The 14,365-nt window shown below is 47.4% G+C and overlaps 2 protein-coding genes across 2 annotated transcripts; both read right to left on the bottom strand.

Moving 5' to 3' along the window:
* Window positions 1-251: 251 nt before the first annotated feature.
* On the bottom strand, window positions 252-11,563 carry LOC144170029 (small ribosomal subunit protein uS15). Its single transcript, XM_077699519.1, has 3 exons — window positions 11,405-11,563; window positions 10,089-10,299; window positions 252-551 (listed from the first exon to the last, which is right to left on the bottom strand). Exons 2-3 carry the CDS (start codon window positions 10,272-10,274, stop codon window positions 282-284), a joined length of 456 nt encoding a protein of 151 aa, XP_077555645.1. The 5' UTR covers window positions 10,275-10,299; window positions 11,405-11,563; the 3' UTR covers window positions 252-281.
* Window positions 11,564-12,869: 1,306 nt separating this feature from the next.
* On the bottom strand, window positions 12,870-14,247 carry LOC144170031 (nuclear cap-binding protein subunit 1-like). Its single transcript, XM_077699520.1, has 2 exons — window positions 14,123-14,247; window positions 12,870-13,435 (listed from the first exon to the last, which is right to left on the bottom strand). Exons 1-2 carry the CDS (start codon window positions 14,225-14,227, stop codon window positions 13,322-13,324), a joined length of 219 nt encoding a protein of 72 aa, XP_077555646.1. The 5' UTR covers window positions 14,228-14,247; the 3' UTR covers window positions 12,870-13,321.
* Between the last annotated feature and the right edge of the window lie 118 nt (window positions 14,248-14,365).

Raw genomic sequence — 14,365 nt, 5'->3', positions numbered from 1 at the left:
GTGCACCGAACATAGCCGGTCGTGCACCGAACTGCCGTGGCTATGGATGCGGCTGCGTCTATTGTGTAGCCAGCGCTCAGTGTTGCCCGGACGACGACAAGACTCGGGCTAAAATTTGGCGTTTTATGCTCTCAATGGTCAATAATCGCGCAAATTGCCGTTTCTGCGCAGCTTGGCGCAGCAGGGCAACATGGCGCAATTGGCGCAGCAGTTCCACCCCTGTACAAGGAACAGCACACGCCAGAACATAGTAAAGGGGAAGCAGCGTCTTTAATGGGGCCTCAGGCGACCAGGGCGGAGGCGGTGGAGGACTCGTACCGCCAGGTGGGTGCCAGAATGCGCTTGGCCTTGTAGTAGCGCACCAGGCGGTGGATGCGGCTCTCGACCAGGATGAGGCGGAACTTGGAGTCGCGGTCCTTGCGGTTGCGCTCCAAATGCTTGCGGATGGCCACCGCCTTCTTGATCAAAGAGTACAGGTCCTCGGGAAGATCGGGGGCCAGGCCCTTGCCCTTCAGGATGCGCAGGATCTTGTTGCCCGTCACCCACCGAACCTAAAGAGAGGGAGGGAGGGGAAACGGCAGGATCAGCACCCACATTTCAACGCGTTATGTTAGAGGGTAAAACATGTATGGCACGAGAATGACCACTAAAGAGAGTTAAATATATGGGTGTCAGGACCCTTACTCTAAACTATAAGGGTGGTCATGATGGTACATAAATGTCACAGCGATGGAAGCCTGTGAGGCCCCAAGAAGCTTAAAGAGACTACTGATTTTTGTAAATCAGGGGTGAGACAGCCCAAACAGATTTGGGAGCAGTTTTCGGAGCAGCAAAATTTCTATTTCGGAGCAGAAGAATCTTGATTTGGAGCAGTTAGGGACATTTAATTCATCGTCATGTGAGCTTGAAAAAATCATTATTTCAGAAATTTGCAGGGTCAAGTGGACATTTAAATCAGTTTTGAATACACAGAACACTGAAACAGCCGTACCTGAAAGAGTTTTGAGTATCACAAAGTACTAACTGCACTACCTTTTTCCTAACTGGTGATATTGTGTTGCGGCTGCACGCAACACTGACAACAAAACTGCCATTAACATTAGAGAATTGTAGCAGTCCATCTGTTCTGTTGGTTATTTTGATACTGGGTTGACCGGGACCGGTCAGCGCCTGCGCGCGCAGAAGGGCGAGGAGGCGCGGACAGGGCGAAGGCAGGCCCGCGGAACTAATCCCCCTACTGCTACGAATGCCCAAGTGCCCAGACGAGTCCCGGTCAGCACGGTAACTACGTACACGACGGAACAGACGGACTGCTAAAACTCTTACCAAATTTAAGGGCTTCGCAATTGTGGCATTTTTTTGCCGTTTTAATGCTAAAATTATTATTTTTGTAATCCCAGGCTGCGTTGTACGAACGACTGTAGTCACGGCTACAGTTGAGCAACTTCGAGCTAACGGTCGCATAGCCCAACCAGCATAACCCGTTTCAGCCCCCGGGGCGCAGGTTCACCCTATGGTCATTTGACTAGCGTTACTGTCTATAGCCACCTAGATTCTGGCATTCAATTTCACTTTGCATACATCAAGTGTTATAGTCGCGTTCTATGGCAACCGTGTAGTCGCGGCGTGAACAGGTCGCGGCGCCGCAGCACAGCCCGCAACTTTCGTGCCGACCGTTCCATCCCCGAGGCTCGCGATAGCGCTTCGAAGCACAGCAACACCTCAGCATTTTATAACACCACAACGAGCCAAAAAATTCACTTCACGAACCCGATTATAGACGCGCGCACCGCGTTTCGCACTCAAGGACAAACCACGCCGAAGTCCTAGGCCCGGGCCCACATTTCAATTAACTTTTTTTTCACGCCGCGCAACTTCCGGTAATCTGGCACCAATCTCAAACCATATCCCCGCGTTAACGTCACTGTTCAGAGCCACAACAGATAGAATGAATAGACTGGAACCCAGCTGATAGCGCAAAATAAACCAGGGAAAATATTGGCGATGCGCACTGAGCGCGTTGGTAGCAGCCAGATAAGGCGACGGCCATGTTTATTGCCACAGCGATGCCTAATCCAGAAGGCCGTTTCAGCGAACCCGGTCGGAAAGCGAATCGAGTTTTAGAAGCTATCGCTTGCTTCGTTTCAGTCTTTCTATTTGTGCCATTTCTGTGTTTGCGATTGACAGACGATAAAAGCGGTGACCAGGATGCGGGAGGCTTTCGTCCCCGCCGAAACTGACATGAGCATCAAAATCCGTGCCGTTGAGGCTCTTCTGGAGCAGTTTGGCGCAACTTTCGCCGTTTTCATGCTTTTGGAGCAGCTTGGCGCAGGCAAATGGAATCGTATCAAAAAGGCGCAATATGCGCAGCTGTCTCATCCCTGGTAAATGTATGCTATCTATCCCAAATGAAGAGGCATCAATTAAAATGCCTTGGTTTCTCAGATAGGGCCCTACAACATTTAAAAGCAGAATTGTTAGATATACCAGCCTTACGTATGCTGCCAAAACAAATGCAAGAGATAAAACCAGATGTAGTCTTTTTTCTATTCCTTTATGCGGTTCTCGATTCACACACTGAAACTGACAAAGTTGTTTTGTATGCACACGGTAGTGTCACGTTCAGGTGCGATCTTTAAGATTTTTAGAAACTTTAGTGCCAAATTATGCCCTTCCCCTTGAACAAGTGCAGTTAATTGCAACCAAGGGTTGTTTTGCAAGCACCATCAGCAAATTGAAATGCTGAAGAACGTCATAAGGGTGTTGCGATCAGCTTCTCTACGTTCCCGATTACTGAGCTTAAAGGAGTACTGACACGAAATTTCTCGCTTTCAGTTTTTATGCTGTAAAGAATACCTATTGGCCTAGTAATTACGAAAATTGAACCGAAAGCCGTCAGTCGCCAACGCAGAATTAATTATAGCACGTTTATTGCAACCAATTTCAAATTTGGTCGCCGCGCGGGAAAATGGCCGTTCGAAGGCCAGCCTGCAAGCGGGAAGCCTTACGTCACGGTCTCACCCGTGACGTCAGGGACGTTTTTCTTTCCTCCATGCGTTCGCCGCATCGTCTGCTACGATTGCACATGGTCCGCGACTCGCCCGCGCAGTCGACATGTCGTCTGAATCTTCAGACTCGGATGAGTCACTGCCACCCGACAGACAGAACAACTTTATTTGGCCAGGCGATTAGGCCGGCGATGCCTTTGCCGTCGTCCGTTTTTTTAATATCACTGCGGCTCGAACCGGCGCAGACCAAGATAGCAACAGCTTGTCGCCACTCTTCTAATCAATCTTATCACGAAAAAGAAGCTCTACATGCGAGAAACTAGATGTTAGTGTGTTGAAAATTGTGCTAGGAGTTGTTATCAGCGCTGAATTTAAAAGTGGCGTTCAGATATTTGCCGCAATGGTAAGCCTAAGCTGACCGGCAGCGGGGGTTCGGCGCTCCGACCCAGCACTGTCGGCACCACGGTGCGGCGAGTGGCCGAAAGATGGCGCCACCTGCGCGCTAGAATCAAAACAGGCCGCGGAAGATGTCTTGGTCACCGATCGCAGAAACGGAAATTATTGCCAAAATAAAGCTTCGTATGCGAAAAAGGGGATGATAGTGTGGTGAAAAGTTGTGTAAGGGATGGTCATTCGCAGTTGTACAGATACCAGCGATCAAATAGTCGCCACGATACTAAGTTCCCAACACCCAAGGTGACCCGTGCAACCCCGAGCCCGCTGGCTTGGGCGACAGTTCTTCCGGCCGCCGGCGTGCACGAACTTCACGAAGTCCACGTTTAGCGCTGCATGTCGTCGCGTGGAAAATAATGCATCTTGGCGTCGTCGTCCATTTGCTCGGGCAGGCTTCCACGAGCAGTACTTCGCATACCGCGAGCTTGCCATAGCACAACTTGGGCGAGCTCGGCGACGCGCACCGCCGCGTCGCCGCGGTGCCCGTCGACATCGCGCACCAAGCCGTTTTCAGCACCAGTGCCGAACACCATGCACCGGCAACGAACTGAAGAGCAGAGACGTCGAACACGCAACGTTTACAAGCATTGCTCACACAGCTACGCCCACGTCTCCTGCCCAAACGAATACCACCGACAACAGCAGCGCAGGATATCGTTTCCGGATCTGAAAACGACTATATGACGTCACCCTGAACCGGCCAGACACGTAGGCATGTCCTCCATGCACGTAGGCCAATGTTTCGTCACGCCGAAAGCGATTGCGCTAGTGCTGCCGATTTGTGGAAGCTCGCGGCCTGGACAATCAAAATCGATTTTAGATGTGATTCCGGCCTCGGATCGCTGCAAAAATTTCTGTGAGGCATCTGTACAAACTACTGAAGCCAATTATATCATTTTTTAGGTATCAAAATTTGGTGTCAGTACTCCTTTAAAATGAACTGCAGCAGTTAAATATAACTGAAAAACAAAAACTAAAATGTGTTGACATCGGCAATACCACCTACTAAACAGGTTGTTTTAGAATCAATTCTAGTTTCATGTTATTGCATTTTTTAAATAAAGAGTGTGCAATGTTGAGCACCGACTGCCTACGGGTTTTGCTTACCCAAAGCTATATTTTAATTCGAAAGCATTGGCCAATCGCCTCAGCCTGAAATCCAGAGTTTCATGGCACACAAAATGGTTGACTACTCAAAGGATAAGAACAGATCAATCGATGCTCGAAATGGCACCACATCTCTAAGGGAAGCTCCCATAAATGAAGACACACGAGTAGAGAAGTGTCGAGCAAATTTTGTGCCGCGCAGGATTTGAACCAGGGTATGCGATAGGAACTCGGAACCCCTGGACCACATCAACCAAATAATCCAAGCCGACTAAAGATGAACGTTCGGAATGGGTTGTGGCCTTCTACTGCCGGAGAAATTTGAGTATGTCAATTACACAAGCAGCAATTAAGTAACTAGCGAAGCACGTTCCTGCTAGTAGCCTATACATAGGGGTAATGAAGACTACTGACAGCAATGGAAAGAGGAGAAAAAATGATGCAATGGAAGGAAAAGGATGGTAGAAAGCACATAATTACCATGCACAGAATGAACGTGCTGCCTTTCATGCGACCCTTTTTAAATGTTTCATTTGTGAGGGGCATACAGCGATGGACTCCGCGTGAAATATGGCGGCACGCACAATACCGGCACATCCACTTCCCAAATCAACACTAGCGCTTCCACATTCACTACATCGTCAGGAGTACTTGAGTGCCCTATATTTTGTTGTAGTGACTGAGACAATTTATTACATGCAAGTAGGGAAGCAGCACAATACTACATTGATAACATCCAGGGTTTCTGTGAATACGCAGCGTGCAAAAATAACCTTCCAAGAGACCTACGCCTACGCTATAAGCCCAAGTTGTTGAACTTAAAAAGCGCCCCACATGGCATACATAGCTCAGAATTGCTGCTGCGTGCAAAATCTTTTTTAGACACACTCCTAGCAACAATGCAATATCTGGCCCAAAATGCCAGCCAACAGCTACAAGACATGACCATGCAGTTGAAATGCCGGGTGCAATGTAAAAAGTTGCGAGAGAAAATGCCCTTTCCTTTTATTCACCAGCAATGAGCAGCCCACAAGAAATGCCTCCAACCTTGTCCACTTTTAGAGACAACTGGTTGTAACTAGCATGCTAATGAGGTTTCAATCTAATTATGTAAAGGGCAAATTTCTCGGCGACACTAACCAGGTGCGTGAAAGACAAATCCGACTCCCAGGCCATCTGAATTCCTTGCTACCACAGTCTGCATGAGTGGGCGTTCACTCAACTTGCAATTCCTCCAGGAGCAACTACAATTACTCCTGCCATAGCTTCTCCACTAAGCCTCCATGTTTGGGGTGTTGGCAGCAAACAATGACAGTGTTGTGCTGTATACTGAATGTTTGTGTTGTGTTTATGGCAGTGTGTGATCCACATTTCTCAGATGCCTCCAGCTACACGTGGTGAAACTAACTGGAGGAAAAAAAAAAAAAAAAAGCGGAATAGTGTGCTAGACATAGTGTTACACACTGGCCGTGAGAGCAGCTTCCTCGCAGTTGTAACAGTAGTGCGCTAATTTTCTGAAGTTATCATTTCGTACAACAGGCCTTATTGGGGGCTGTGGCCACTTTTACCATTGCACAGCACAGGCAAATGCAAAATGTGCACTCTGGTAGACATCCTGAGCAAGTGCATGCATGTAACAGCTAAACCCATTTACATGAAATCCTTTATATCTATTTCTCGACGCGGTACATTTACAATGAGAATGTATAGCAAAAATTACACATACATCAAACAAAAATACCAGCAACTCCCAAAATATCCCAAAGAGAGAGAGATAAAAACTGTTATTGACACCAGTGGTCTAAGGGGCCGCCATGGCTGCCCGAAGGGCCGCCACCACGGCTTGTGCTTGGGTGACCACTGGGCGCTAAGAGTCTGTCAGAGCAGCCCAGGGCCTCCGTCCAGTGGTCAGGGGAAGTTATGGTGGGGTGGGGGTCAGAGGGGCAGGCCCACATGTGGGGTTGCACTGTGGATTTAGCGCCACAATGCGGGCAGAGTGGAGAGGGGTAGGCGGATGGGTAAATGTGATGAAGGAGGGCTCGGTTGGGGTGCGATTCCATTTGGAGGAGGCGCCACAGCCATTCCTCCAAGGGGGTTAGGGATGGGTGAGCCGGGGGCAGCGTGTTGCGGGAGTTCCTGGCGGAGTAAACTCCTTGATGGGAAGTGATCTCATCAGGCGCACGGGTGACGGGTGCTCGTGCCGCCTTATGAGCCCACTCCGCACCGTCTAGTCCAGTGTGTGCCGGTAACCAGAGGAGCTCCGTAGGATGCTGGGGGGCTGAATTTTGAAGCAGAATTTTGCAGGCTAGCGTGGAGATACTGCCGCTAGCAAAATTTTTGATGGCCGTTTTTGAATCAGATAATATTAGATCAAGGGGAGGCCCGTGTGCGAGAGCCAGGGCTATGGCCACCTCTTCCGCAACATGTGGGGTTGTGGTGGGAATAGTGAGAGACGCGAGAGGAGTAGTAGTCGGCGAGGAGACGACAGCCACAGTGAAGGCCGGCTTGTGCCTGTGTGCTGCAGCATCTACGCAGAAGGTGTTTGGCGAAGGGGGGAAAGTGGAAACGAGGGCACGCGCTCGAGCAGCTCATCGGGCAGTATGATGAGTAAGGTTCATATTACGGGGGAGTGGCCGGATTGTTATGTTATCTCTATAATCGGGTGGAATGCGAGCTGTGGGGGTTGATGTAAGGGGAGTATGTATTTGTGCCTCCTTAAGTAAGAGTTGGCCAGGTGTGTGGTTAGCCAGGCGACATATCTGGCCCGTACGGTGCGCTTCAATTAATTCATCCAGGGAGTTGTAGGTACCGGTGGCCCATAGTTTGGCAGTGGATGCATGAGGAGGCAAGCCGAGAGCAGCCCTGTAGGCCTTACGGATGAGTCCATCTACTTTGGCGACTTCCGTGGTAGAAAGGGACAGATATGGGAGGGAGTAGGTAATGCGGCTCAGTAGAATAGCCTGGATAAATCGGCAGCGGTCCTCCTCCATCGGGCCGTGGCCCCTAGCAGTTCCGCGCCTTAGGAGGCCTATGATTTGGGTTACGTGTGAGGAAGGGGTGTGTAGGACCGATGTGTTCCGGCGATTGGATTGGATGACTAGGCCGAGTATTTTTATGCGATTCACAGCTGGTATAGGAGCATTATCCAGATATACATGCATGCTGGGTGCTGTTCTAGGGGTGGTGGCGTGTGGTGATAGCATGAGGAGTTCGGATTTTGATGGCGAGCATGTTAAACCTGCTTCCTGGGCTGCCTGTTGTACCGCTGAGACTCCTGCTTGAAGTGTTGCTTCTATATCCGCGTCACTGCCCCCAGTTACCCAAAGGGTGATGTCATCAGCGTACATACTATAGAATAGCCGAGGGATATTGTCCAGGATGGGGGGAAGATGGGAGACAGCGAGATTAAAGAGGAGGGGGAAGAGGACTGAACCTTGTGGAGTGTTGATGGACGGGAGTTGGTAGGTGGGGGCACTGTGTCCGGCACCAACGATGTTCAAGCAGAAGAAGATACAGGAATATTTCTTGTGAAAGTAAGGTAGTTCCACCACAAGGGTTTCTTTAACTGTTATGTGCTTTTATGATGTCCAATTTCTTAGCATGCTTATACATTGGTGCTTTTTTCAATATAACAGGTTTTGACTATACTTTGTTTTCCTCAAAACTTACTTCTCAAGAAATCCCCACGCTCTTGCTGCTGCCGTCCTGTTTGTTGCAAAAAATGATGCTGTTATTCACTACTGGACTACACCTGGTGTCGCCTGCAAGTGCTGCCCCATAGCTCCATAACAGAAATAAGCTTTGTAGAGTGCACATGGTGCCCTAGCTGCATTCAAAATCAAAGCTTGATGAGATCACTAGTCTAGGCAAAGGGTTTATCAAGTGGAAACAGGTGAATATAGGTGGCTGGGGTGAATGCAGTGCAGTCGTGAGCAGGCCACATCACAAGGAGGACTTCTCAGCGCTTTGAAAATGCATGTAAATGTAGCCTTATATGAGCCTAAATAATTTCCACGGAGGGCAATAAGACCCTTGCAAAAAGGCTGGCAACACTGACTCAGTGGTGGCAACAGTGGTGGTGAACGCAATGACGTCATGATAAATGAAGCGTCGCGCAGGAACGCTGTTGCAGCTGCCCGTTTTGGCCCATCGCTTCACCAGTCTGCAGCCCCACAAAAGCACCATAAAGCACGATGCCCACCCATTGCTGTGTACCTCTCTGCAAGCAGTACGAATACGCGAGTGACGCCAGGCAAAAGTTTCGTACAATGCGAGTCTTTAGCTCCTCCCATTATAATGTTCAGTGCCATGCACCATTTTTTATACGTTAGCTTGAGCCGCTTTTCACGTGCCGGTCACAATTTACGCCATCATTAGCGCAAAGCATTTAGGCAGGCCAGCTGTTTTGGTGCAGGCGAATTAAGAGTTTGCATGCGTGCTCCGCTCTGCCCACACTGATGGATGTTTTAACATCTGTGAACTGCAAATTTGCATAACTTATTCGCAAGTGTCTTATCACTAGTTTCCAACTGTTTTACACATGAAAGAAAGGTGGATCGCAGCAATCAAGAAAAATGAGGGGCAATATTGTTTTGGGAAACAAAAGTAGGCGCTGGCGCATAGCTTCTTAGGACCCATTGCCACCAATGACGAAACAGTGGGCGGCACGGACCGGTGGCTCGAGCGATCATGTCCGCTTGTAAATAAATCGCATCGCTCTGCGGCATTATCACGTAAATGTATCGCTCACATCTTCCATGCTTCGTCTCATTTGCCTTGCTGCCACGTAACGATATTTTACTGTCTGCAAGGCAACAAAAGTTGGTTTGGAACCCTTCGCTGAGATGAGCGATATGTCTTTATGTATGCTTCCGTCCTTTCAGCGAATGGTCTAGAAAGTTTGAACAGTTTGCAAAGTGAGCGCTCGGCAAAGAATGGCCCCCCCATGGTCCATTCATAGCGGCCCGCCGCTGCTACCACGGAGAAAGGGCGCATCGAATAAACACAAATACAACTCGATGATCTAAAAGGGAGGCAGTGGAAAGGCTATTTGTTGTTAACAACCAATTCTGCATCCGTTTGGTGCTGTTCATCACCACAGACGGTATTCCATGCTGAAATTGCAGCATCTTGTAGGGTCTGTCAGGCAATGACCTCGTCGAATTAAAGTCCAGAATATACTGCTCTTCGAACAAAGGAAGAGCAGCAAGGGTATTTTCCCACCCAGTTATGGGAAAAACAACTACGCTGCAATGGATGGTTTGCTGCCTTTTCACTTCCTTAATGATGGCGGTTCACAGTGTTGCCCGAGTTTCTTACTGCTCCTCTGCTAGCACTCAGGCCATTTTAGAAAGGGTATATACTGACAGGGAAAGCATAAAAAAAAGCCGAAGCAGAAAATGGAAAGCTGTTGCGTGAAAACCACCGCGAACGGAGTACCACTGACACAGGGAGTAGCGCCCCCAGCCTAGATGGGAGCGCAAGTGCTGCTACTAAGAGAAATGCAGCCAGTGCCCATACCTGGGCTACACCATGGGAATCCCTGAGGATGACGCCAATCTGGGAGGGTGTCAGGCCCTTCTTGGCCAGCTTGTAGATGTGCTCCTTGACGTCGTCAGGGGTCAGCTTGAGCCATGTGGGCACACTGCGCCGGTACGGCAGCGCAGACTGGGAGATACCCTTGCCGCTACAGTGCATGCGCCCCATCGTGGATGCCTTGTGCTACGCAACCCTGCAACACAGCACAGAGAATGCACGCCAAGTTGAGAAACACAGCAACAGAAGCTGTACGCGGGGCAAGATATCAATCACGGATGCCAGAAGTTGCAACAATTGGTCTACGGATCGTTGCAGATAACACTGAATTGGCCAGGCTGCGAAGCATGATGCTGTTTTCTCGCGCTGTTCGACAAATGTATTCCTTGTTTTTGATGACCGCCCTATTACTATTCGAAGTTTGTACCCCCTTCACTAATGCTCTCATTGAGCTTGTAAGGTATCGCAAGAGTACTCTGTTGACAAGCATTACGCTACGAACGCAAGGGGCAAGACATGCAATGCACATGTCGTCCACGTTCATGCAACAGATCACGGGGGAACGAATCGAAGCTTCCCTGGTAAGGCTATGATGACAACTTGGTTCCGGTGACTGCAGACTCGGAGTCTGTACAAACAGTACCAGAAGGGAAGGCGTACTCGCTGGCGAATCTCATGTCCACAGAAATTAACAGCCCTGAAGAAGTTTTGGAAGGTTATGGATACGCAAATAAATAACAAGCAATGAAACGACACCTAGCCACTGCATCGGCGCGTTTTAAAAACTCCGTGACAATTGTTCTACCAATCACGCGTCCCCGACTACATTCATGAGGGGTAACTTATTTGCGTTTATGCTCAAAATCATTTCCATAATTATTAATATGTCAACAGAGACAAACACACAACTGCATCTGGGTGGGAAAAGCACACGCGGAGCGGTTCGCCGGCACAGCACATGCATGCGCGACCAACGAGACTAGGGCCAAACCAAAACGCCGGCCCTAGAAGGGACGAACTGATTTAGCTGGTTTCATGCGAGGCATACATGCCCATCTGAACAATTGTTTCTCGCGTGAAGTAATTTCATGTTAAAGTCCAGCGAAAGACAGCTTTGAACCCTATGGTGCTCATCACCATCACGGAGCTAAGCCTACTACATAACACATCCAGGAAATTTATCTCTAAGTTTGAACAGGCACGGTTGTGGAAAAAGTGCGTGCTTAGACATGTTAAACACGCAATGGTAAAAGTTTGCAATTGTTACGTTGCTGTTAATAACAATTTAGAAGCGTACTTACAGACTCTTATGACACGCGTGGCCGCACTCACCAAGGAGTCGGTGAAAAAGAGTGGTTGCCAGACAAGCAAAGAGAACGGTCGTACCGGTCAAACAAAATGTTGCACAGCGTCTGGCAAATTGCAAAAAGATTGATTATTCAAAAATTAAACTACAAAAACATTAACTGGCATAAATAAAATATAGGGAAGTTAACATGAATACTTCTTGCCCTTCTTTTGAAACTTTTTTTAGCACCAAATGTGCGCGCCGCGGCGCTAGAGGTTTGCCAATGTTTCAGTCGCCTGCGTGATGCAAAAACTAGATTTGAGCAACTATTTCTCTTTTTAAGGGCAAATGACAGTATTTTAATTTATTGCGTGAAATAAACACATTCAGTTTGCAATTGGTTTCACCACCAAAATACTGTCGTCTGCTAGTCAATACAGGAAATGGAGACATCACTTACATTACCTCTTACTCAGTTGCCTGCGTGCTACTCCATCGAAAAGATTTTAAACCAAGCTCCTTCTTAATGGTGAATTTCACAAGCACGGCTAACACACAATTTGACAATCGCTGTTCACTAAATTGTTTCCGGGCAATAACGTTCACTTGAATAAGACCAAAGGCTACTGTGGCGTTTGTAATACTTCGCTGCAAATTTTCTATGCAACGCCATTGCCGGATTTTGCTCTCTCTCTACCACGCGGTGACCTCATGGTGCCACCTGGAACTGGATTAGCAAGAACCTGCCCCTCCCTTTCCAATACGAAAATGCAGCACACTGCACACGCGCTTTCCTCCTAGGTTTGGTAGAACTAGAGGCAAGTGCAGAACGAATTCATGGCTTCCACTGAACTGCGCAATAAGGAGGTGCAGAAACTGACAAAAAGTGCTTTACTGGTTCCGCACCAGGGCCGCACCAGTACGGGCCCACTGGTTCACGAAATGCAGTACAAATCAAAGAAACCTATGGTCCGACTCCAGCTCTGGGGTGACAAAATATGCCATTTAAAAGATTCCATATCAGTATAACGATCATGCCAATTCCAATGAAGATTTCAAACAGTTAATGATTTCCAATAAGAAAAACAGATAAAAGAGTGGCAACTCATCAGTGGCGACTTCGAGTTCCTGTGTTGGCACAGGGACTTTTTTTTATCAGTTTGTGTTACAGGCGGCCGTCAACAAAGATGACTGTAGTAAAGCCTGTAGCTCTGTTTGATTATGCAGTTTTAATGCTGGCGTGGAGTCAAAACACCAATTAATCTGTTCTTGGTACCTCCCTAATGACCTCACAGCTAATGTTGCATAGTGGGAAATAATCTATTGTGGTGAAAACTGTCTTCTGGGGTCAGAGCGGATTTGTGCAAGCAATCAAATGCTGAAATAGAGATGAGTGTCTTCACAGTCCCTTTAAAGATAAAAGCATTTTTTTTCTTTGTTACAAATTAACAATCACTCATGAACGAACAGAAAAAATGTCAAGCAGTTGAACGAAATGCATCAACTTTATTCGAAAACATGATCCACCTTACTGCATTTTCTTTTTTGTCGCACCACGTCCCACTGTTTATTTACGCCTAATAGTTTGTTGCTGTTAGGTTGAAGAAACACAATTTCCTTTGGTTCAAACAAGTGCTGAAAAGTCAGTCCATTGCTCAGAAAGAAACGTGCTCAGGTCTGTTACACAGAGAGTGAAATATGAAACACCTTAGTCTGAGGAACAAAAACAAGGGCCCAATTCAAGCACGCACGTTGAGTACAATGTCCAGAACCTCTTATTACAAAAGAAATAGTGAGATTTGTGCATTAAGGCTCACATTTGTTTTTAAGGTTTTTTTGCTGACTGCGCAAGTCGTAAGCCTCAAACATTGCACATTATACACTGAGCAAACAGATTGAAACTGTGGACGCTGTTTGATTATTTGTCAAATTATGCGCGCAGTGCGGCGAACTGCTGGAACACCTCCAGCACATGGGGGTCAATGTCGCTGGTGAACAGAAGTGATTCCAATGTTGTCACATACTTGAAGACGTGCTCATGATGCTGAAACGAAGAGAGAACACAGTCATATAAGAAATAGAGCCTTTTATGACAAATCTTTTTTTTTACCAAGGTGTCCAAATGCTGAAAGGGCAAATTATAGTTTTCATAATCTATGTAGAGTAGAAAAGAGTTAATTCAGCCGAAACTACAGGCCGAGCACGTCGACTGCCTCGGCGACTAGTCTGCGACATTGTTTTTCACCTCCAGAGCCGAGCCAGTCGGTACAGGTGGTGATGAATTATGTTCCTCCTTATACTTTCACGATTCTAAGCACACGCTAGTTTTAGTTGACAAAATTATGTTCTGAATATACTATTTAATACTTGTCAATGCTGTAGAAAGCACTAATAACTACAGCAGTTCTACAAGCCCTGTTTCCCAGCCAACCACTGTTAAAATAATATAGTGCCTGCATTGGGTCTCATTTTCAAGTAAATAGAACATGTCTGTATTTTGACACGTAGACATACAAACCACATTGCACACCCACAAAAAATTTCATAAACATCAGTTTGCAAAGTTGCTGAATTCGAATAGCTGATTAATTCTAAAGTATAGACCACTATAATCGGAAATGGCCAGTATTAGTTTGGTAACAACCGGAAGGGGTTACTATATTACATATATGTGTGGAAAGAGGTTTAGGTTGAAGGTGAGGTTCAGTCATGAAAACACAAACAAGCTTACCTGGAAGAAGACTTCTTGCAGGCGTCCTAGTGTCCACCGGAACCAGTAGGTCTGGAAGTTGGTGCCTTCAACTTCGCAATGGCCTATGTGTTCGGTCAGAGTCATGATGAATCTCTGCAACGTAAAAGTGTTGGCTCAATGACAACATTCACAGTGGCTTGTTCATTACCACGAACATCACAGAAAATTCTGCTGAGGTGCCAGCCCTCTTTTAGTGGAATGGAATTTTTGGAGCTGTATGCT

This window comes from Haemaphysalis longicornis, unplaced genomic scaffold (genome assembly GCF_048455015.1).
Source record: "Haemaphysalis longicornis isolate Haplotype H1 unplaced genomic scaffold, Haemaphysalis longicornis Haplotype H1 scaffold_2, whole genome shotgun sequence".
NCBI lineage: Eukaryota > Metazoa > Arthropoda > Arachnida > Ixodida > Ixodidae > Haemaphysalis > Haemaphysalis longicornis.
Note: the sequence above shows the minus strand (reverse complement) of the source record. Positions and strands in the feature narration are given on the sequence as shown.

Coding starts and splice junctions, on each gene's coding strand:
- LOC144170029 (XM_077699519.1), bottom strand. CDS start 10,274: ATGGGGCGCATGCACTGTAGCGGCAAGGGTATCTCCCAGTCTGCGCTG. Junction 552..10,088: donor ATTCCCATGGTGTAGCCCAG/GTATGGGCACTG, acceptor CCCTCTCTTTAG/GTTCGGTGGGTGACGGGCAA.
- LOC144170031 (XM_077699520.1), bottom strand. CDS start 14,227: ATGACTCTGACCGAACACATAGGCCATTGCGAAGTTGAAGGCACCAAC. Junction 13,436..14,122: donor TGCAAGAAGTCTTCTTCCAG/GTAAGCTTGTTT, acceptor TCTTCGTTTCAG/CATCATGAGCACGTCTTCAA.